At 38.7% G+C, this 25,942-nt stretch overlaps 1 protein-coding gene across 9 annotated transcripts in view; it reads right to left on the reverse strand.

Annotated features, from left to right (window-relative positions):
* Positions 1-25,942, reverse strand: part of CFAP61 (cilia and flagella associated protein 61) — a 355,256-nt gene that overhangs the window by 118,160 nt on the left and 211,154 nt on the right. For all 9 annotated transcript variants that reach the window (XR_013157060.1, XM_077114804.1, XM_077114796.1 and 6 more), the window contains one exon: positions 10,502-10,794. Coding sequence is in view for 8 of the 9 variants with exons in the window: in XM_077114804.1 (XP_076970919.1) it covers positions 10,502-10,794 (293 nt within the window). In the remaining variant the exon portion in view is untranslated. The remainder of the gene's footprint in view (positions 1-10,501; positions 10,795-25,942) is intronic.

Below are 25,942 nucleotides of genomic sequence, written 5' to 3' on the forward strand. Positions count from 1 at the left end.
GTATATACATACATTGGACTACTGAGTGGCTGCAAGAAGGAATGAAGCTGTGAGGCATGCAACTAGATGAATGAACCTTAAGAGCTGTATGCTGAATGAAATGTCAGGAACAAAAAGAGAAAAATATTATCATACTTCAATCATATGGACTAATGATGATATAATAATTTGGTGAACTAAAGTTGACAGCATGGGATATCAGGTTGAGGGCATATTGTAAAGGGTCCTAGATTGTAAGCTCTTACAGCAGTCATATATATTCAGGAAGTGTAACTGTTAATTCTAAATTCTCAGATAATGAGGTGTTTATATATAACATGGTTTTTCCCAGAAACTTCAGGTATTCATGTGACACCTGAGACTCAGAGTTAGAGCTCTGAAGTTATGAAAGTCAGCAGTACCCTATAGAGGAACTGTTTAAAAAGTTGAAAAAGTGACCAAACATCGAATAGAGATATGAATGAAGCTGATCTGTATAGGACTAAGGTATATTAGAAGACTGGATAAAGGATGATATCATCCATATTTTAAAACTTAAACTTCTGTGTGAGACTAAAGGGAGAGATGTTTATTTGGTGAAAAATTTATATTTTGGGCAATGCATTTCCTAATTAAACTTGTATGGTCAGTTTAACTTAACACCATAAGTACATGGAATCTTGAATAGCGCATGAGATTTTGTTGGTTTGTCCAGGTTAGTGAGATACCCCAATAAATCCCAGAGCAATTTGGGTAGTGAATAAAGAAGTATTTGCTGGATCCCCTTGGGAGAGTGGGGAGAACGGGGGAGGTGTTCAACTTCCCCATTGGAGAATGTTTGATATTCTCATAAGCAGTGGGGAAAATCAAATCAATAGGCCAAGTCCTCAATCCTGGGGTTTGCCCCTATGGAACTTATTCCTGCAAGGACTGACTAAGCCTACTTAAAATTATGCCCAAGAGTCACCCCCAGAGAACCTCTTTTGTTGCTCAAATGTGGCCTCTCTTTCTAAGTCAACTTAGCATGTGAACTTACTGCCTTCCCTCCTACATGGGACATGACTCCTAGGGGTGTAAATCTCCCTGGCAACGTGGAACAGAAAGCCTAGGATAAGCCAGGACCCAGCATCAAGAGATTGAGAAAGCTTTCTTGACCAAAAGGGGAAGAGAGAAATGGGACAAAATAAAGTTTCAGTGGCTGAGAGATTTCAAACAGAGTTGAAAGGCTATCCTGGACATTAGTCTTACAAATTATATAGATATCCCCTTTTTAGTTTATGGTGTATTGGAGTGGCTAGAGGGAAGTACCTGAAACTGTAGTGCTGTGTTTCAGTAGTCTTGTTTCTTGAAGATGATTGTTTAATGATATAGGTTTTACGATAAGACTGTGTGATTGTAAAAACCTTGTGTCTGATGTTCCTTTTATCTAAGGTATATACAGATGAGTAAAAAATATGGATCAAAAAGAAATTATAGGGGGAACAAAGGTTAAAATAAATTGAGTAGATTGAAATACTAGTGGTCAATGAGAGGGAGGGGTAAGGCGTATAGTATGTACGAATTTTTTTTTCTTTCTTTTGCTGGGGTGATGCAAATGTTCAAAAAAATGATCATGGTAATGAATACATAACTATTTGATGATATTGTGAGCCACTGATTGTACACCATGTTTGGAATGTTTGTACACCAAGAATGTTTGTGTTTGTATGTTGTTTTGTCAATAAAATATTTTTTAAAGAAAAGAATGTTTGTACGTTTGTATGTTAAGTTTTTACAATAAAAATATCTTTTAAAAAATCTGGAGGGGACACAGAATATGGATCAACTACTCAAGAATATTTATAAAGAAATAAAGGATATCAGGAAGATGCTAGAAGAATTCAAAAGATCTCACAGAAATAAAAGATATAGTAAATCAAATTAGAAATATACTATAGACACATGATAGCAAATTCAAAGAAGCAGAAAGAAGAATAAGAGATCTAGAAGACAGAACATTTGAACTAGAATGCACAAAAGAACAAATAACAAGATAGATGGAGAAAATGGAACTGGATCTTAGGGAAATGATGGACGACATAAGGCACACAAATATAAGACTCATTGTGTCCCAGAAGGAGAAGATAAGAGTAAAGGGCTTGGAAAATTAGTTGAAGATAAAATCAGGGAAAACATCCCAACCCTTATAAAAGACATAAATACACAAATCAAAGAATCCCAATGAACTCCAAATAGAATAAATTCAAATAGGTCTACTCTAAGACACATACTAATAAAACTGTCAAATGTTGACAAGAAACAGAAAGTCCTGAAAGCAGCATGAGAAAAGTGATCTACTACATACTAGGGAAACCACATAAGACTGAATTTGGACTATTCAACAGGCACCATGGAAGAAAGAAGGCAGTGGTGTGATATAGTTAAGATCCTGAATGAGAACGGCTTCCAGCCAAAAATCCTTTATCCAGTCAAGTTGTCCTTCAAAACTAAGGGAGAGATTAAAATCTTCAAGGACAAAGACTGAGAGAACACCAAGACATACTAAAGGGAGTCCTGTCAGTGGGAAAAAAAAAAGAAAAGACAGGAGAGGGATGTCTGGAGGAGGTACAGAATTGAAGAGTACCAGTAATTGTAATTTAAAGGATAGAGAGAGAAAGGGAAAAGAATATATAGATCTGACAAATAAAAACTAAAGGATAAGATGGTAGATTTGAGCACTGCTTTTATAGTAATAATTTTAAATGTCAATGGATTAAACTCACCAATTAAAAGATACAGATTCCATATAAAAACATAATCCATCTATATGCTGTTTATAAGAAACACATCTTAGACCCAACACTGCAAATAGACTGAAAGTAAAAGAATGGAAAAAGATATTCTATGCAAGTTGTAACTAAAAGAGAGCAGGAGTAGCTAAATTAATATCAGACAAAATAGACTTTAAATGTAAAGATGTCATAACAGACAAAGTAGTACACTACATATTAACAAAAGGGACAACTCACCAAGAGGAAATAACAATCATAAATGTTTATGCTCCCAATCAAGGAGCTCCAAAGTATATGAGGCAAACAATTGGCAAAACTGAAGGGAGCTATAGACATTTCAGCAATAACAATGGGAGAGTTCAATACAACATTCTACACTTTAGATAGAAAAACCAGACAGAGGATCAACAAGGAAATAGAGAACCTAAACAATGTGATAAATGAATTAGACCTAATAGACACATATAGATCATTACATCTCAAAACACCAGGATATACATTCTTCGCTAGTGTACATGGAACATTCTTCAGGATAGATCAGATGCTGGGACACAAAGTGAGTGTTTATAAATTTAATAAGACTAAAATTATCCAAAGCACTTTCTCTGAAGGTAATGAAGCTGGAAATTAATAATCAGCAAAGAACCAGAGCTTTCACAAGTATATGGAGTTTAAATAACACACTCTTAAACAACCAGTGGGTCAAATAAGAAATTGCTAGAAAAATCAGCAAATATCTGGAGATAAATGACAATGAGAGTACATTTCAGAACTTAAGGGATGTGGCAAAGGCAGTGCTAAGAGGAAAATTTGTTGCAAATTAATGAGCAAAAATCAAGTACTTAACTGCTCACCTGGAGAATTTAAAAACCAGCAAACTAAACCCAAAGCAAATAAAAGAGATATGACAATGATTAAAGAAATTTAAAAACTGGAAAACAATAAAACAATAAAAAGAATCGACAAAACCAAAGGTTAGTGCTTTGAGAAAATCAATGAAATTGACTAACTAGACTAACAAAGAAAAATAGAGGATGAAAACAAACAAAATCAGAAATGGGGCAGGAGGCTCACAACCAAGGATTGTGAGGAAAATTTTAAAAAGTCACAAGAGAATACTATGAACAACTATATGCCAACAAACTAGACAACTGGGATGAAATGGAGAAATTCCTAGAAACACACAAACTATCTATACTGACTTGAGAAGAAATAGGCAATCTCAGCAAACCAATTACAAGAGATTCAATTACTCATCAAAAATCTTCCCATAAAGAAAAGCCCTGGAATCAGATGACTTCACAGAAGAATTTCATCAAACATTTCAAAAAGAACTAACACTAATCCTGCTTAAACTCGTTGCAAAAAAATTGATGAAAAAGGAATGCTACCCAACTCATTTTATGAAGGTAACATCACTCTAATACCAAAAACAGATAAAGACGCTACAAGGAAGGAAAACTACAGATCAATCTCCCTAACAAATATGGGTGCAATAATTCACAACAAAATACTAGGAAATAAAATTCATTAAAAGAATTATGCATCCTGGTTTATACCAGGAATGCAAGGGCGGTTCAACTCAAGAAAATCAATCAATGTAATACAGCATACCTGAAAGGAAAAATCACACGATCATATCAATTGATGCTGAAAAAGCATTCAACAAAATTCAGCATCCTACCCTGATAAAAACACTTCAAAAGGTAGGAATCAAAGAGAACTTCCTCAATATCATAAAGGGCATCCATGAAAAACCCATACCCAGCATAAAAATTAATAGTGAGAGACTAAAAGTGTTCCCTTAAGATCAGGAATGAGAAAAGGATACCCATTGTTATCACTATTATACAATATTGTACTAGAAGTTCTAGCTGGAGTGATTAGACTGGAGAAAGAAAGAAAAGGTATCGAGAAGTAAAGCTTTCATTATTTACAGATGACATGATCCTATACTTGGAAAATCCTATATTTAGAAAACCCTGAAAAATCTATGACAAAGCTACTTGAGCTAATAAATTCAGCAAAGTGGTGGGATACAAGATTAATGTACAAAAATCAGCAGTGTTTGTATACACAAGCAGTGACCTATCTGAGGAGACAATTAAGGAAAAAATTCCACTCAAAAAGTGACCAAAAGAATCAGGTATCTAGGAATAATCCTAACCAGATATGTCAAAGATCTGTATACTGAAAACTACAAAAACATTGCTAAATGAAATAAAAAATGACCTAAGTAGATGGAAAGACATTCCATGCTCATTGGATAGGAAGGCTAAATATCATTAAGATGCCAATTCTAACTAAACTGAGCTACAGATTCAAGGCAATACCAATCAAAATCCCAACAACTTACTTTGAATATTTTGAAATGCTAATCATCAAATTTATTTGGAAGGGAAGAGACCACAAATGGCTAAAGATATCCTTTAAAAAGTAGAGCAAAATGGAAGGACTGTCAACTGAATAAACCTTGTGGACAATGTGTTATGTAAAATAAGCCAAAAAAAAAAAAAAAAACCAAATATGCTAAGTTCTCTTTCAGAAAATACTTATAAGAACATTGGAGCCTAGATTGTAAGCCCTTATAGCAGCCACATACAAAGTCTGAGGTTGTAAATGTATTTCTAGATTCTGAGACACTAAGCTATGCGTGTATCAGCTGGTATTTCCCTGGAACTTTGAATAATTCTGTGACACCTAACACCCAGAAATGGAGTGCTACAACCCTGAAAGTTAGCATAGCTATATGTAATAACAATTACAGTAACCAAAAAGAGATCAGGCCTCAATATGTTAAAAATGAGGCCAATCTGGCTGGGTCTAAGAGAAATCAGAATACAGGGTAAAAGATGATAGTGTATGTACTCTAAACCTTCACCTGCTATATAAGACCAAAGGTAGAGAGGTTTATTATGTCCATAACCTAAATTTCAGTAACACATAATTTAAATCAACCTGTTTAAATAGCTTATTTAACCAACCCAATTCCTAGAGTCCAGAATGGGAACAAGGAATATAATATACATAATATGTTTAATATATAATTCTGTATAGCTTAATGTAACACAAGGATACATCTCAGACTATGCTGGGCTGATAATTAAAAAGTATTGGTAGAGTCCCTTGAGGGTCCAAAGGGAGAGAAAAATATATGTATTAAACTATTATGGGAAACACTAGGTACACTCTCAATCATTGGAGGCTTCCAAGAAAATACTTATGAAACTTAATTTTGTATGGGAGAAGCTAAGACTACCCATAATGAGACCTAAGAGTTGCTTCCAGGAAACCTCTTTTGTTGCTCAGATATGGCCTCTCTCTCTAAGCCCAACTCTGCAAGAAAAATCATTACCCTTCCCCCTACTTGGGATGTTGACCTTCAGGGGTTAAAATCTCTCTGACAGTGTGGTGCATGACTTCTGGAGATGAGTCTGGCCCTGGCAGTGTGAGCTTAACAACACCTCCTGGACCAAAAGGGGGAAAGGAAGTGTTATAAAATAAGGCATCAATGGCCAAAAGAGAGCAAATAGATCCAAGAGACTATTCTGGAGGCTACTCTTATGCAAACTTCAGTCAGACAGTGCTAAGTGCTATGGTTTGCTATTCTCCAACCAACATTACTCCTATTGACTCTTAAGAACACCTAGTGCTCAAACTGAGAATCTATAAAGGTTTTGCAGTAAATTTGCTTTCCTGGAACTTAACAATTTCTGAAGGGGTCCTAGGTCAGATAAATCCTGAAACCCAGAGGGACCAGCCTAAAAACAACAAAGCAAAAAATGACAGAATTAAGGGGAGAAATAAAAAGCTCCACATAACAGCAGCAGATTTTATATCCCTCTCTCAGAAATTGAAAGAACTAGACAAAAAAAATCAGTAAAGACAGAACATTCAAATATCACTACCAATCACATCAAACTAATTGTTATTTATAGAAAAGATACCCAGAATATTACAATTGCAAAATACCTAGCATTTATATGTTCCAGAGATATTCCATTTGTGTGGCCATAAAACAAATCTCAATATATTTTGAAAGGACTGAAACCATAAAGAATATGTTCTCTGACTACAACAGCATTAATTTATAAACCAATAAAATATATGATATCTAGAGAAAACTCAGATATTTGGTGTGGTAGTTAGATTCAGTCGTCAACTTGGCCAGGTGAAGGCACCAGTTCTGTTGCTGTGGACATAAGCCAATGGTTCGTGAACCTCATCTGTTGCTAATTACATCTGCAGTCGGCTAGGAGGCGTGCCTGCTGCAATGAATGACGTTTGGCTTAACTGGCTGGTGCTTAAATGAGAGAGCACAACATAGCACAGCCTAAGCAGCTCTGCATTCCTCATCTCAGCATTCACAGCTCAGCCCAGGCCTTTGGAGATGCAGAAAGAAGTCGCCCGGGGAAAGATGTTGGAACCCAGGGGCCTGGAGAGAAGGCCAGCAGAGACCATCCTGTGCCTTCCCATGTAAGAAAGAACCTCAGTGGAAAGTTGGCTGCCTTTCCTCTGAAGAACTAACAAAATAAATGCCCTGTTATTAAAAGCCGATCAGTTTCTGGTGTGTTGCATTCCGGCAGCTAGCAAAGTAGAACATTTGGAAATGAAATAACATACCTCTAGATAACATAAAGGTCAGAGAAAAGTCACAATGATTATACAATGTTCTGAACTGAATGATAACTAGGGTTAATTCCAGGAATGTAAGATTAGCAGAACATTTTAAAAAGACAATCAATGGAATTCACCATATTAACAGAATTAAAGAAAAAACAATAGGATCTTTTAAATAGCTATAGAAAATGCACTTGACAACCTTCAATAGCCATTCACGAGAAGGCCTCTGAACTAACTAAGATTGATAACTTAATTTCCCAGTCTGATAAAATGCACCATAGAAAAATCCACAGCAAACCTCAAGTTTAATTGTGAAAGTCTGGAAGTTTTCTCCTGAGATAGAGAACAAAGCAAGGTGTCCACTTTCTCCACTTTTATTTAACATTGCACTGGAGGGCCTAACCAGTAGGAAAATTTATGTAAAGGAAATTAAAGGACTAACTGTCAGAAAGAAAGAAGTAAAACTGTTCTTATTTGCAGATGATGTTTATGTATCTACCAAGCAACTGCTGGAATAATTTTTACAGTTTACAATTTTTATATACAAATCTATTGCATTTTATATACTAGTAGCAAGCAATGTATAATTTATACATTATGCAATGTATAAATCCATTAATAATGTTTCAAAAAATATAAATTATTTAGCAATAAATTTAACAAAAACATCCAAGACCTCCATACTGAAACATTTAAAGCAGTTCTGAGAGAAATTAAAAGAAAAAATTTAAATAGAAACATATATTCATTGATCGGGAGACTTGGTATTGTTAAGATAGCAATTCCAAATTAATCTATAAATTAAATGTAGTTCTTATCAAAATTCAGCAAGCTTTTTGGGGTTAAAAATTGACAAGCTGATTTTAATTTATATACATATTCAAAGTCAGAAGCTAGAATATCCAAATTCAGTTTTAAAAAAGAATATAGTTGGAGAATGTACCTTACCTTATTTATCTTATTTCAATAGTTACTATAAAGTTATATAATCAGGATGGTTCAGTATTGGTTAAAAGATAGACACATAGATCAATGGAAAAAAGAGAGCCCAGAAATAGATCTACACATATATACTCAATAGATTTTTCAACAAAGGTGTTAATGTAATTCAATGGGAAAAGGAAAGTCTTCAGCTAACAGTGTTTGAGGAATTGGATAATCTTATAGAAAAACGGTTAGCTTACCTCACACTAAACCCAAAAACTAACTCAAAATTGATAATAAACCTAAATGTAAAACCTTTCAGAAGAGATTCAGAGAAAATCTTTGCAACTGCAGAGTAAGAACAGGATCCTTAGGTAGAATACAAAAAGCATTAACCATAAAAGAAAAATATTGATAAACTGGACTTCATCCAAATTTAAAACTCTCGCTCTTTAAAAGGTATTTCTAAGAAAATGAAAAGGCAAGTCACAGACTGGGAGGAAACATTCACAAAACATATATCAGATAAAAAATTTTGAATTCAGAATACTTCAAGAACTCTTCCAACTCAATAATCTAAGGAAAAACAATCCAATTTTTAAAATAGACAAAAAAAAAAAAACCCCAGATAATTCACAAACCAAAACACCAATGGCCAATAAGCACATGAAAAGATGCTCAACATCATTAATCATCAGGGAAATGTACATTTAAAATGCAGTGATACACCATGCCACAACCACTAGAATGGACTGTGCTGGCAAGAACATGGAGCAATTGGAACTCATCATACATAGTTGGTGGAAATGTAAAATGGTCCAGCTTCTATAGAAGTCATTTCGGCAGCTTCTTAAAAAGGTAAACATTTACATACGCCTAGCTAGTCTCTAGGTAAATAGTTAAGAGAACTGAAAATCTATGTCTACACATAGATGGGTACAAGAACGTTCATAGCAGGTGAACGAATAAAATGTGGTATATCCAATGGAATACAACTCAGCAATAAAAAGGAAAGAACTATCGATAGTTGGCACAATATGAATGAATCTCAAAAGTCATTATAGTGAATGGAAGAAGCCAAATATGAAATCATACGTATGATTCCAGGTATACGAAATCCTAGTTTTAATATACCTGGAACACCATCCATATTACTTTCTTAAGGCTGTCATAAGGAAGTACCACAACAAAAATTTGTTCTCTCACAGCTCTGGAAGTCTGAAATCAAGGTGGTCAAAGGCATCCCTTGGCTTAGAGGCACACCATTCCAATCTCTGCCTCCATCTTCACATGGCCTTCTTGTAAGGATACCAAGGAATCCAAGTCATTGGATTTAGGGCCACCATAAGCCAATATGATCTTGTAATTTAATTACATCTACAAAGACTATTTCCAAATAAGGTCACATTTGCAGGTGCTGGGGGTTAGACCCACCATTGCTGTTCCAGGAGATGGGGATTGGTATCCTGGCCCCACCAGTGACTTGGAGCCACAGTGTTCTCATCAATAAAATGGGGGTGCTTCCCTTTCCAGAACTGTTAGGATGAGATGAGAGAATTACTGCAACCAAGTTCTGGATAAATGTTAGCACTCTGTAAATTTTTTTATATTCCTTCCACCAAAACGGAGTCTAATTCTCCTACCCTTGAATATGGGCTGGCCTTGGGGACTTGCCTCTAGCAAAAAGAATGCCCTGGATGTAATACCCTTTAATTTCTGAGGTTAGGTAATTAAAGGTGATACAGAGTCTGCCTAATATATACTCTCTCTCTCTCTCTCTCTTTTTTTCTCTCTCTCTCTCCACTTATTCTCAGACCCAAATCCGTGCAAGGGGCCATTTCTAAATCTTCTAGCCATAACCTCAACTGGTATTGAGCCAGCAGCTCAGCCAGATGTGTGGGTGATGTCAGCCCCAGCCACTCCCTGACTGCAACTGTCTAATGAAGAGACCCCAGTGCAAACTGCTCCGCTGAGCCCAGTCGCCCCCAGCTAGGGAGAGATCATAACAATAAATGGCTGTCTTATGCCACTAAGTTTGGGGTTGATTTGTGATTTAGCAATAGATAACCCAGACAGTTAGAAAACAAAACTCAACATTTGTGGCTACGAAGTCACTGCCCACAATCCTTCAGATTCCCAACCCAGCCGGAGAAAGGTGACATCTTTTCCCTGCCCCAGAGGGGAGCTTCCAAGGGTCTACTTACGGAGCACTGCAGTCGGAAGGGCTTGGTGGGCGTGGTGAAGCTGGCGCTTCGGATGGGGTCCGGGTACTCGCCATCGTTCCACTGAGCCAGGAGCGCGTCCCGGTGAAAGGAAACTCCCGCCCCTAGAAGCGCATTTACCACCGCACTTTCCACCGAGTAGTTGTTGATGCAGGTGATGTTGGAAGTGGGCGGGGGGTGCACAAGGTGGATGTTGGAGCCTCTCACGCCAATGTGTAAGAGCGTCTCCACCGTGGTGTAGATGTCAATTGTATTCCCATAGACAATGACATTCCCTAGAAAAGGAGAGGAAAATACGAGGATGTATAGTTTCTTTTTTTCGAAAACCTTTATTAGTCAAATGCTAATAATGCCGAATTGCTCCCTATAACCCTCTTATTTTTCAGCTGCAGGGAAGTCAGTGGTGTTACCTAGCAACGGTGACCAAGATAATTTGGTAAAGAATTGGCACAAAACATCCCACAAAGTAGTCAAGTACTTCTAAAACAGAAGTAGGGCATTCATTTATGTTCCTGTGATTTGGAAATTGAAATTATGCTGAATGAAACTGCCTAGAATAAAACCTTGTATCTTGTTTTTGTTCCCTCTTTGCTACACTTATTAAGGGAGCAAAATTACTAGTTTGCAATATATACGAGTTCTTCCTGAGAGATGAAAGAACAATTGTTACAAATATTCGTGTACATGTTGTTACTGATATTTTAATACTTAAATGTTGAACGGGGTTGATTTCAAGGAAAATTTTCATTTTCTGAGAGCTTAAGACTAGAACATTCTGTTTTTCAATGCATGATTTCATAAAGATTAAATCTGGATTTTTAGAATTTAAAGTGTCAAGAGCTAGAAAGAGGGTCTGAAGGATGTTATGGTGAATAAAAATAAAATTACAAAATAATCCTGAAGGATTTCCCCAGTATAATAGCATTTTGATGATAATAGTCTATCCTATTCCTTAAAAAAACTACAGAAATAATTACATACACTGTCTGCTAGTTTCATCAGTTTTAAGATTTAAAAATGACAATATTAAATGAGTTAAATGTATTAAATGCATTTAAATGCTATTTATGACTTTGAATTGGCATTTTTACCTTTTCACAAAGAAAGCTGCTGCTATAACTCACTTTCCAGATAAGATGCAAAATTTTTACCACAAAATATGGATTTTGAATCTATCTACAGTGGTTTGGAGTTTCGTACCCACAAAAATGCATTCTGAAACTTAACCCATCGCTGAGGGTGTGACCCATTGTAAGAAGGACTTTTGAAGAGGTTACTTCAGTTAAGGTATGGCCCAACTGAATCAGGATGGGTCTCAATCCTATTACTGGGGTCCTTTATAAGCAGACTGAAATTCAGACAGGAACAGAGAAAACCACAGAAACAGTAGCCAAAAGCTGAAAGTCAACAGAAGCCAGAAGGAAAGGGAGAGGTCAGAAGATGCTGCCATGTGCATTGCCATGGACAGAGGACTCAAGGAAGCAGGCTTGCCCGCAGCCAGCCCCAGGACACCAGTGGCAGTGAGAAAGGATTGCCTTGATTTGGACTTCTCCTAGCCTCAAATCCATGAGCCAGTAAATTCCCACTGCATGGTATTTACTTGAGCAGACAAGGAAACGAAAAACACTATTTATATAATTCTCATCTGTTTAAAAATGGCATGAATATATCCAGAGAGACTTCTGGGAAGATGGCCAAATAGAGTAGCTTGAGATTAGCCCTGCTCCATGGGAAATTTAGAGAAGGGACAGGAAGGCAACTGAGTGAATCGAGAGTGTAGCTGACCTGGGAAAGCCTTCTGCACCACATGGGGCAGCCCTGGTTTCAGAGGCAGAGGAACTGAGAGGCAGAGGGCTGGAGCCTGGCACAGAGGTGTGGCACCCGTGGGAGTGAACAGATGGGAGCTGGGGACTAGGAAGTAAGCCGGGGCATGTTCTTTGGGTGTGCTACCCTCACCAGCGCAGCCCTGTGACCGGTGACTCACCCCACACCCCACACACCTGAACCTTGTCACCCGCTCCCATTCCCTGAGCTCCAGGCACCCCCACCCCACCAGCTCCCAGAGCACGTACCTGCCCCCCACCCCCACCCTTAGTGCAGCCCAACCCACCTCTCCTGCACCCCTCCAGAACACTACTTTCCCCTCCTTGTTCCCTGCAGACTGCTGCCAGCACATTAAGGCTGTGGACAATAACCTACATACCTAGGCTACTCCTGCCCCCCTGCCCATAGTGTTGCACAGCCTCACCCCTCCCCCAAACTCTCTGCATCAGTTTACAGCACTCTTAGACCACATTTGGGCACGGGCCCCCAGTCACATCAATCAGCTCTGGGAACTGCACTTTACAGCAGTCCTAGAACCGCACATGTGCATGGCCCTCAGCCACACAACCCAGCTCTGAAAAAGAGCTGACCTGTGCAGCTGGGTCACATCTGCCCCCAATCCAGGAAGACATAATGCCGACCTGCTGCCACAGCTCCATGTATGCCCACAAAGCGCTCTGTGCCTCAGACCAGCACATATCAGGGATTACACTCCCAGACCAGTGCACCTGCACAGCTATATCCTCCCTGGTCCCTGGGCACCTAAGTTCACAAGCATCAGCATAACATCCCCAACCTGTGCCTATACCTGCCCTGAAACAAATCATCACACTGAGTGCCCCACCCCATACCCTGCTCTCTGCTCTGCAACCATCCTGCAAGCACAAGACTACTGAAAGAAATCAACTCCCAAAGTAAATCAATCAATATATTTACATGCCACAAAGACAGAAGACCACTAAGCATATCACAATGCAGACAGATATAGCCCTATCTAATGGCCAAATTAAAACACCAGAGAACACACAGATATTGGAAGAACTAATCAAAAATGTTCATACAACTCTACTTAATAAAATAGGTGGGATAGCAAATGACATAAAGGAGATCAAGAAGACAATAGAAGAGCATAAAAAGGAATCTGAAAGAATAAATAGAGAAATATCAGATATCACAGAGATTAAAGACTCAGTTCACCAAATAAAAATAAACTAGAGGCACACAACACCAGATTTGAAGAGACAGAAGAAATAAGTGATATAGAGAACAGGATAACTGACTTCAAAGACTTTTTTGCAAATAGCAAAAAAGATGGAAAAAATCGAATTGGATCTCAGGGAAATGATAGACAAAAAAAAGTGCACAAATACAAGAATCACTGGCATCTCAGAAGAAGAGAGGATTAAAGGGTTAGGAAGAATACTTGAGGATATAATTGGGGAAAACTTCCCAACCCTCATAAAGGACATAACTATACAAGTCAAAGAAGCCCAATGAACTCCAAACAGAATACATCCAAGTAGACCTTCCCAAAGATACACACTAATCAGTCTGTCAAATGTTGAAGAGAAGTAGAAAATCCTAAAAGCAGCAAGAGTAAAACAATCTAATACATACAAGGGAAACCAAATAAGATTAAGTCCAGACTACTCAACCAGCACCCTGGAGATGAGAAGGTAGTGGTATGATATATTCAAGATCCTGAAAGAGAAAGACTTCCAGCCAAGAATCCTGGACCCAGCCAAATTGCCCTTAAAAATTGAGAGAGAGATTAAAGTTTTCACAGACAAAGAAGTCCTGAAAGAATTTTTCAAGAAGAGATTGGCCCTATAAGAAATACTAAAAGGAGTTCTGCCAGCTGAAAAAAAAAAAAAAGACAGGAGAGGGAAGTCTGGAGGAGGGCACAGAATTAAAGACTACCACTAAGGGTAATTTAAAGAATACTAAGAGAAATTGTGAAAAGAATATATAGATTTCTGTCAGATAAAATAAAAAAGATAAGATGGTAGAATCAAGAAATGCCTTTTCAGTAACAACTTTGAGTGTTAATGGAGTAAACTTACCAATTAAAAGATACGGCTTGGCAGAATGGATTAAAAAATATAATCCAGCTATATGCTGCTTACAAGAGACTCATCTTAGACACAAGGATATAAATAGATTGAAAGTGAAAGGATGGAAAAAGATTTTCAATGCAAGTTGTGACCAAAAGAAAGCAGGAGTAGCTATACTAATAGCAGACAAAATAGACTTTAAATGTAAAGACATCATAAGAGACAGAGGACACTATACACTAATTAAAGGGTCAATTCACCAAGAAGATATAACAATCAAAAATGTTTATGCTCCCAATCAAAGAGCTCCAAAGTGCATGAGACAGACACTGGCAAAACTGAAAGGAGTGATAGATGTTTCAACAATAATAGTAGGAGACTTCAATACACCACTCTCCTCTATAGATAGAACAATCCAGACAGAAGATCAAAAAGGAAATATAGGTGGTAAATAACTTGATAAATGAATTAAACCTAACAGACATATCCATAGGTCATTGCAATCCAAAGCACAAGGATATACATTCTTCTCTAGTGCTCATGGAACATTCTCCAGAATAGAGCATATGCTGGGGCACAAAACAGGTCTTTATAAATTTAAAAATACTGAAATTATTCAAAGCACTTTCTCTGATCAGAATGGGATAAAGCTGGGTCTCAATAACCATCAAAGAACAAGAACATTCACAAATATATAGAGATTAAATAACACACTCTTAAACAACCAGTGGATCAAAGGAGAAAGTGCTAGAGATATCAGTAGCTATCAGGAGATGAATGAAAATGAGAATACAACTTATCAGAACTTATGGGATGTGGCAAAGGCTATGCTGAGAGGGAAATGTATTGCCCTAAATGCCTATCTTAAAAAATAAGAAAGAACAAAAATCAAGGACTTAACAGCACACCTCAAGGAACCTGAGAAAGAACAGCAAACTAACCCCAAAGCAAATAGAAGAAGAGAAATAACAAAGACCAAAGCAGTGATAAATGAATGGGAGAACAAAAGAACAACAGAAAGAATCAATAAAACCAAAAGTTGGTTCTTTGAGAAAAATCAATAAAATTGATGGGCCACTAGCAAGACTGACAAAGAAAAAAAGAGAGAGGATGCAAATAAATAAAATCAGAAATGAGAAAGGGTGTGTCACCACAGACCCTGAAGAAATATAAGAAATCATAACAGGATACGATGAACAACTATACATCAGCAAACTAGACAACTTAGATGACATGGACAAATTCCTGGAGACACACAAACACTGACTCAGGAAGAAATAGAAGATCTCAACAAACCAATCACAAGAGATTCATTCAGTCATCAAAACTCTTCATACAAAGAAATGCCCAGGGCCAAATGGCTTCACAGGGGAATTTTATCAAACATTCCAAAAAGAACAAACACCAATCCTGCTCAAACTTTTCCAAAAAATTGAGGAAAAAGGAACTCTACCTAATTCATTTTATGAAGTTAATATCATTTTAATACCAAAAACTGGGTAAAGATGCCATAAGAAAGGAAAACTACAAGCCCATCTCCCTAATGAACATAAATGCAAAAATTCTCAGTAACATATTAACAAATCAAATCCAACAACACATTAAAAGAATTATACACCATGACCAAGTGGGGTTTATACCAGGAATGCAAGGATAGTTCAACATAGGAAAATCAATTAATGTAATACAGCACATTAACAAATTAAAAGGGAAAAATCACATGATCATCTCAATTGATGCTGAAAAAGCATTTGATAAAATTCAGCATCCTTTTCTGATAAAAACACTCCAAAAGATAAGAATCAAAGGTAACTACCTCAATATGTTAAAGGGAATATATGAAAAACTGGAGATAGGCAGCATCGTACTCAATGGAGAGAGATGGAAAGCTTTCCCCCAAAATCAGGAACAAGACAAGGCTGTCCACTGTCACTACTATTATTCAACATTGTGCTATAAGTTCCAGCGAGAGCAATTAGGCAGGACAAAGTAATAAAAGGCATTTGAATTGCAAAAAAGAAGTAAAACTCATTATTTGCAGATGATATGATATTATACTTGGAAGATCCTGAGAAATCTACAACAAAGTTACTTGAGCTAATAAACAAATTCAGCAAGGTGGCAGGATATAAAATTAATGTGCAAAAATCAGTAACATTTCTATACACAAGCAATGACCTAGCTGAGGAGTCAGTTAAGGAAAAAAAAATCCATTCAAAAGAGCAACTAAAAGAATCAAGTACTTAGGAATGAAACTAACTAGAGATATAAAGGACTTGTACCCAGAAAACTACATAACATTGCCAGAAGAAATCAAAGGAGTTCTAATTAGGTAAAAAGGCATTCCCTGCTCACGGATAGGAAGGTTAAATATAGTTAAGATGTCAATTCTCCCCAAATTGACCTACAGATTCAACACAGCACCAATCAAAATTCCAACAACCTACTTTGAAGATTTGGAGAAGCTAATTACCAAATTCATCTGGAAGAGAAAGAGACCCCAAATAGCTAAAAGCATCCTTAAAAAGAAGAATGAAGTGGGAGGATTAACTCTCCCTGACTTTAAAACCTATTATAAAGTCACAGTGGTCAAAACAGCATGGTACCGGAACAAAGACAGAAGCATTGACCAATGGAATCAAATTGAGAGTACAGAAATAGACCACCAAATGTATGGTCAACTGATTTTTGACAAATCCTCTGAGCTGGGAGAAAAAGGTCTTTTCAATAATTGGGCATGGAAGAACTGGATATCAGTAGTCAAGAGAATGAAAGAGGACCTGTCTTACACCCAACGCAAAAATTTAACTCAAGTGGAGTTGAGTGGATCAAACACTTAAATATAAGGACTAGCACTATAAAGCTTCTTGGAGAAAATGTAGGAAAACATCTTCAAGATCTAGTAATAGGAGGTAGCTTCCTAAACTTCATAACCAAAGCACAAGCAACAACAACAAAAAATAGATAAATGGGAACTCCTTGAAATCAAATGCTTCTGTACCTCAAAAGACTTTGTTAAAAAGGTGAAGGGGCAGCCAACTCAATGAGAGAAAATATTTGGAAATCACATATTGGACAAAGGTTTGATTTCCTGTATATACAAAGAAATCATACAACTCAACAACAAAAGAACAAACAATCCAATTATAAAATGGGCTAAAGATATGAATAGGCATTTTTCTGAAGAGCAAATACAGATGGCTCAAAAGCACATGATGAGATGCTTATTTTCATTGGCTATAAGGGAAATGCAGAACAAGACTACAATGAGATACCACCTCACACCTATAAGAATGGCTGCTATTAAAAAAAACAGGAAACTATAAATGTTGGAAAGGATGTGGAGAAACTGGGACACTTATGCACTGCTGGTGGGAATGTATAATGGTGCAGTCACTATGGAAGACTGTTTGGTGGTTCCTCAGAAAACTAAATATCGAGTTGCCCTATGACCCAGCAATAGCACTACTTGGTATATATGCAGAAGAACTGAAAGCAACAACACAAACAGACATTTACTTACTGATGTTCATAGCAGCATTATTCACAATCGCCAAAAGATGGAAACAAACCAAATGCCCAACTATAGATTATGGATCAACAAAATGTGGTATATACATACAATGGAATATTATGCTGCAATAAGACAAAATGATGTCCTGAAACACTTGACAAGTGGATGAGCCTTGAAGACATAATGCTGAGTGAAATTAGCCACACACAAAAGGATAGATACTGTATGATTCCAATTTTATGATCAGCATAAATGTAAATTCAGAGACATAATACAGAATATAGGGCACTTAGAGATACAGAGATGCTAGAGATGGGTGGACCGTTAGCTAATGAGATTAAACTCCAATATATGGGAATAGACAGAAGTGAAGGTTCTTCTCTAGTGGGTCTATAAGTAATATTACCATATTGAAGATAAACAGATTGAAAGGGGTTGTATAGACCTATGTGTCTCACTGATTAACATTAGAAATATGAATTAGTTCTCGCAAGAATTACTTCAAAAATATGATTCTTGTACAAAGAGTGTTTAAGTCCAGGGTACAGGTGGAAAGCTCCTATTGCATGCTATGAGCTATGTTCAAAAGGGAACCATCAGCACTACCACAGCACCAGCAGAATTAAATAAGGGGGGTGGGTGGGACAAAAGTTAAGAGGAGGTTTAGATTTCCTATTGGCAAGGGTGTGTTTATTGGTTTTCTTTCTCTTGGAAACAATGAAATTATCTAAAATTGAGAATGTTGATGGACCTGAACTTTAGGCCCTCTACATGATGCCCGATGAATGCAGGTGGCTGAAGGATGCACTGACAGAGAAGTAGATTGGTGAACAATGGTGTATACTTATGAACGAAGGTTGTGCTGCTATAAAAAGGAACAAAGTCGTGAGGCATACAACAATGTGAATGAGCATGTGGGACATTCGGTGAGACAAAATAAGCCAGAAACAAAAGAACAAGAATGGTATGGTCACATTTAGAAAATGCTTATAAGAAAACAGGGGCCTAGATTGTAAGCTTTTAGAGCAGCCACACATAAGTCCAGAGTGGTGATGATTATTTCTGGATTTTGAGAGGCTGCTATACATGTATAATCTGATATTTAGAGATAAGAGCCAGACAGGTTGGGGTTAAAGTAATTCTGAACACAGGGATAAGGAAGACAGTGTCTGTATTTTAGAACCACATGTACTCTATGTACTCTTTGAGACCAATGGAAGAGGTTTATTTGGTCTGGAACTGAAATTTTCTTTAGTACATAATCTAATTCAACTTATTTGCATAGCTCATTTGAGCAATTGAAACACAGGGAGCCCAGAATAAGAAAGAGGTCCTTTAATCCTATATAGATTATTATAATGCCTGGATACATCTGTGCTGGTTTGAAATGATTTATGTACCCTAGAAAAGTCATGTTTTAATCTTAATCCCATTTTGTAAAGGAAGCTCTTTCTTCTAATCCCTATTCAGTATTGTATGTTTGAAACTTTAATTAGATTACCTCCCTGGAGATGTGACTCAATCAAGAGTGGTTGTTAAACTGGATTAGGTGGAAACATGTCTCCATCCATTCAGGTGGGTCTTGATTAGTTAATTGGAATCCTATAAAAGAGGAACATTTTGGAGAAAAGGGGAGGTTCTGACAGCAGAGAACACCATAGCACCACAAAGCAGAGTCCACCAGCCAGCAAACTTTGGAGATGAAGAAGGAAAATGCCTCCTGGGGAGTTGGAGAGGAAGCTAGCAGATGACACTGTGTTTGCCATGTGCCCTTACAGCCGAAAAAAAACCCTGACCATGTTTGCCATGTGCCTTTCCACTTGAGAGAGAAACCCTGAACTTCATCAGCCTTCTTGAATCAAGTTATCTTTCACTGGATGCCTTAGATTGGACATTTGTATAGACTTGCTTTAACTGGGACATAACTAGGCATTTTTACACACAATCCTTTATTATTATTATTTTAACATAACATCTTCATTATTATTGAAACAAACTTGGCCTCACGAAGTGCTCATAAATGTGTTTTCATCACCTAACAGCAAAAATACACACATGGAGATAATTCATAGATTTTTTTCATTTGGTTCCTGTGATGGTTAGGTTCTGGTAGCAATTTGGCCAAATGATTATGCCCAGTTGTCTGGTCAGGCAAGCACTGGCTTGACCATTTCTGCAAAGATACTTCATAGCTGATTGTAAACTGGAAGGCTGGTGTATTGAATCATCAGTCAGTTGATTGCATCTATGGCTGATTACACCTGTAATTAACTAAGGCACGTCTCTTGCAATGAGATGATCCAATCGGTTGAAGACTTTTAAGGAAAAAGAGAGACTCTTTCACTGCTTCCTCAGCCAGTGAGCCTCTCCTGTGGAGTTCTTCCAGACCCTTCACTAGAGCCACCAGTTTCACAGACTTGAGTGTGACTCTTCCATTCCCACAGTTGTGTGAGACACCTTTATAAATCTCATATTTACAGAGTGGTTCTTGAGAAACAGAATCTTACAAATCAGTTTTTACAGTTGGTTTTCTACTCTGACTAGATTCAGAGGCACTAATGACTCTGTTTCCAAAAATCAAGATGGCACTGACAGTCCATGTGGTGAGTTGGCAAGAGAAATACTCAAAATATCAGCATTAGAGTCTGCTAAACTGTATGCTTATATAAGGCAAGGCTTTGGATGATAATGTTTTTGCACCTTTAGTAAGTTTTGTAGAATTAAGAGGTATAATGATGTTGGCTGGCTGTTGTTAGATATGCTGGATACAGTGAAGATGGAAAGGGATGAGATGAAGGCTTCAAATTTTCACCTTAAGGGCTGTATGAATGATGTAAAAGTTTCCACGCGAGCCCTGAACGAAAATATTATTTCCTGTCATCACAAGACTTCAGATCTCTGAAAACCAGACACAAAGCTTCATTTTGCACATAGCAGATTTTCAAAGTAAACTAAAATCTCAACCTTCCAGGGTGTCTGCTGTTAAAGTAAAGGCTTTGATTGCAAAAGAATGGGATCCTGAAACATGGAATGGCGATATATGGTTTGATAATGATGTTGATGGAGAGGCGGGATCCCTGGAATCCGCTGAGCCTTTGATAGATACACTGGTAATGAACTGCCCTGAGGAAAGAGCTTCTCAGCCTCCAGTATCCTCAGAGGAGTCTGCCATCCAACCTCCACCTAATGAGATTAACCCTTCACTGCCTGCTAACCCTGTAACCACCTCCCCTGGGGAAACAGCCCTCACTGTCTGGAGCAATTAATCCTGTTTCACCAGATTAAACTGCAATGAAATGCCCTAAGGTAATTCGCATGTAAGACACTTCTATTTCTTTTCATGACTCACCTCCACAACACCTCTTTTCTTCAAGACCTATAACTAGAGTCCCAACAGGCCCTGAAAGGTGAGAAACAAAGTGTAACCCATGGGGAGGCACACTGTACTCCAAAAAGAACTGCCTGAGTTTTCCAATCTATATTGACAGAAATCGGAAATGTGTGTGGGAATGGATATTAAGGGTGTGGGATAATGTTGGAAGGAATATAAAGTTGGATCAAGCTGAATTTATTGATATGGGCCCACTAAGCAGAGGCTTTGCATTCAATGTTGTAGCTCGAGGGGTTAGAAAGGGCATTAACTGTTTGGAACATTGGCTGAAACATGGATCAAAAGGTGGCCGACATACAGGGTGCACGGATAGTTGAGTGGTTAGAATGCCCACCTGCCATGTGGGAGACCCGGGTTCAATTCCCAGACCATGCACCCCCCCCAAAAAACAAAAAAATTTTTAAAAGGTTGTCAACATTACCTAAGGTCAAAATGGCAGAAAGGCTCTGGTATACTGTAGATGAGGGGATCCAGAGGCTTAGAGAGATGGGAATGTTAAAGTGGATTTATCATGGAAGACCTACTCACATACCCCAGGAATGTCAGAGGACGCATCTTTCACCAGAACCTTGAGAAATAAATTCATGAGACTAGCTCCATTATCCATGAAAAGCATTGTAGTTGCCCTTTTCTGTAGGTCAGAAATTACCGTGGGAACTGCTCTTACTAAACTGGAATCCTTAAACACAATGGGGATGATCAGATCCTGAGTTGGCAGAAGCCATATGGTGACAGTTATATGACCATAGACAAGGTGGACGTGGCTACCATAATGGACAGCAGATTCAAAATAGCAATCAAAATAATCTGGCTCACAGAGACTTGTGGCTTTGGCTAGTAGATCATGGGTTACCTAGAAGTATAATAGATGGACAGTCTACCAATTTCTTGTTTCAGTTGTATAAGCAGAAGAATTATAGTTCAGGTGAACAGAAGTCTAACTTGAATTACAAAATGGGGAGTCACGGTCCCTTAATCAATTTACAAACAGTTTACAGATCCAGAGCCCTTTGAATGAGGAAAGGGCCGGGTGTCCTTGGGGAAGGACCCTTTTACACTGCCTCCAGATTTATACTGTTAATCTTCCTGCTGGTTTGAAAGGATGTATGTCCCCTAGAAAAGCCATGTTTTAATCGAAATCCCATTTCATAAAGGCAGAATAATCCCTATTCAACACTGTATGTTTGAAACTGTAATCAGATCATCTCCCTGGAGATGTGATTTAATCAAGAATGGTTGTTAAACTGGATTAGGTGACGACATGTCTCCACCCATTTGGGTGGGTCTTGATAAGTTTTTCCGGAGTCTTATAAAAGAGGAAACATTTTGGAGAATGAAAGTGATTCAGAGAGCAGAGCAGACGATAGAGCCACGAGAAGCAGAGTCCACCAGCCAATGACCTTTGGAGATGAAGAAGGAAAATGTATCCCGGGGAGCTTCATGAAATAGGAAGCCAGGAGAAGAAACTAGCAGATGATGCCATGTTCTCCATGTGCCCTTCCAGATGAGAGAGGAACACTGACTGTGTTGACCATATACCTTTCCAGATGAGAGAGAAACCCTGAACTTCATCGGCCTTCTTAAACCAAGGTATCTTTCCCTGGATGCCTTAGGTTGGACATTTCTATAGACTTGTTTTAATTGGGACATTTTCTTGCCCTTGAAACTGTAAACTAGCATCTGATTAAATTCCCCTTTTTAAAAGCCATTCTGTTTCTGGTATATTGCATTCTGGCAGCTAGCTAACTAGAACAATCATTCTCCTAGCCTTCCCCAAGGAGACCTACAGCCTTTTCCCAGGGTGACTGTATGTTAGGGAAAAGGAAATGATCAAATATACAGGGATTATTAGACACTGGCTTAGCAGTAATACGAATTCCAGGAGACCCAAAACATCACTCTGGTCCACCAGTCACAGTAGAGGCTTATGGAGGTCAGGTCACTGATAGAGTTTTAGCTCAGGTCTGTCCCACAGTGGGTCCTTGGACCATTCTGTGGTCATTTTCCCAGTTCTAGAAAGCATAATTGGAATTTACATATGCAGCAACTGGCAAAATCTCCATATTGGCTCTCTAACTCGTGGAATGGGGGCTATTGTTGTAGGAAAGACCAAGTGGAAGCCGCTAGAACTGCCCCCTACCTGTGAAATCAGAAACAGTGAATCAGAAGCAATGCTCTATTCCTGGAGGGACTGCAGAAATTAGTGCCACTCTTAAGGACTTGAAGGATATGGGGTGGTGATTCCCACCACATCTCCATTAAACTCTCCTATTTGGCCTGTGCAGAAAATAGATGGGATTTAGAGGATGACAGTGGATTATCATTAAGCTTAACCAGGTGGTGACTCCAACTGTAGCTGCTGTTCCAGATAAGGTATCATTGCCTAAGCTAATCAGTACATTGCCTAGTACTTGGTCTACAGTTATGGATCTGGAAAATGCTTTTTTCTCAATAGCTGCCAGTAAGGACCACCAGAAATAGTTTGCATTCAGCTGGCAAGGCCAGCAGTCTACTTTCACTGTCCTACGTCATGGGTACATCAACTCTCCAGCCCTATGGCACAATCTTGTCCTCAGGAACCTTGATCATTTCTCCCTCCCACAAATCATCACACTGATCCATTATATTTATGATATAATGCTGATGGGACCTGGTGAGCAAGAAGTAATAACTACTCTAGACTTGTTAATAAGGTATTTGCAGGTCAGAGATGGGAAATAAATCCAACAAAAAATACAGGAGTCTTCCAGCTCAGTGAAATTTCTAGGTGTCAATTGGTGTGGGGCATGTCGAGATATTCCTTCTAAAGTGAAGGATAAGCTATTGCATCTGGCCCCTCCTATGACCAAAAAAGAGGCACAATGCCTATTTGGCCTTTTTTGGATTCTGGAGACAAAATATTTCTCATTTGGATGTGCTACGCTGGCCATTTACTGAGTGGCCAGAAAACTGCTAGTTTTGAGTGGGGACCAGAACAAGAGGAGGTTCTGTGACAGGTTCAGGCTTCTGTGTGAGCTGATCTGCCACTTGGGCCATATGATTCAGCAGATACAATGGTGTTGGAAGTGTCAGTGGAAATAGGAATGCTGTCTGGAGCCTTTGGCAGGCCCCTATAGGTGAAGCATAAAGCAGACCCTTAGGAATTTGGAGGGAAGCCTTTACCATCTGCTGCAGATAACTACTCTCCTTTTGAGAAACAGCTCTGGGCCTTAGTAGAGACTGAATGCTTAACCATGGGACACCAATGAGCTGGGTGTTGTCTGACCCATCAAGCCATAAAGTTGGGCATATATAGTATAGCAGCACTTCATCATAAAATGGAAATGGTGTATTAGGGATAGAGTTTGAGCAGGTCCTGAAGGCACAAGTTACATGAGGAAGTGGCCCAAATGCCCATGGCCCCCACTCCTGCACATTACCTTTTCTTTACCAGGCCAAAATATGGTCTATTGGGGGAGTTTCTTACAGTCAGTTGACTGATGAAGAGAAAACTCAGTCCTGATTTACAGATGGTTCTGCACGATATGCAGGGACCACCTAGAAGTAGTCAGCTGCAGCACTACAACCCCATTCTGGGATGTCCTTAAAGGATAGTGGTGAGGGGAAATCCTCCCAATGGGTGAAACTCCGAGCAGGGCACCTGGTTTTTCATTTTGCTTGGAAGGAGAACTGGCCATAGGTGCATTTGTATGCTGACTATAGGCTGTGAGTTTGGCTGGGTGGTCAGGGAATTGGAAGGAGCATGATCGGAAAACTGGTGACACAGAGGTCTGGAGAAGAGGTATGTGGAAAGACCTTTCTGAGTGGGCAAAGAACTTGAAGTATTTGTGTACCATGTGAATGCTCATCAGAGGGTGACTTCAGCAGAGGAAGGTTTTTATAATCGATTGGATACGATGACCCATCCTGTGGATACAAATCTTCTTTCTTCAGCTACTCCTGCCATTGCCCAATAGGCTCATGAACGAAGTGGGAATGATGGTAGGGATGGAAGTTATGTATGGGATCAGCAACATGGACTTCCACTCATCAAAGCTAAGTGGACAAAAGCTTTGGCCACTGCTTGCCCAATCTGCCAGCAGCAGATACCTACACTCAGTCCCCGATATGGCACCATTCCCAAGGTGATGACCCTGCTACCTGGTGGCAGGTTGATTACATTGGACCACTTACATCATGGAAGTGACAGCCATTTGTTCCATCTGGGATAGACATATACTCTGAATATGGATTTGCATTCCCTGCATGCACTGCTTCTGCAAAAACTGCCATATCATCCACCATCATGGTATTCCACACAGCATTGCTTCTGATCAAGGAACACACTTCACAGCCCATGAAGTGTGGGAATGGGCACATGTTCATGGAATTCTCTGGTCTTACCATGTTCCCCATAATCCAGAGGCAGCTGGGTTGATAGAACAATGGAATGGCCTTTTGAAAACCCAATTACGGTGCCAGCTAGGTGGCAATACCTTGGAGGGCTGGGGCAATGTTCTCTAGGAGGCTGTGTTTGCTCTGAATCAGTGTTCATTCTATGGTGCTGTTTCTTCCATAATCAGGATTCACGGGTCCAGGAATCAAGGGGTGGAAATGGGAGTGGCACCACTCACTATCACCCCTAGTGATCCACTGGGAAA

The sequence above is a fragment of the Tamandua tetradactyla genome, chromosome 1, assembly GCF_023851605.1.
Source record: "Tamandua tetradactyla isolate mTamTet1 chromosome 1, mTamTet1.pri, whole genome shotgun sequence".
In the NCBI taxonomy this organism is placed as follows: domain Eukaryota; kingdom Metazoa; phylum Chordata; class Mammalia; order Pilosa; family Myrmecophagidae; genus Tamandua; species Tamandua tetradactyla.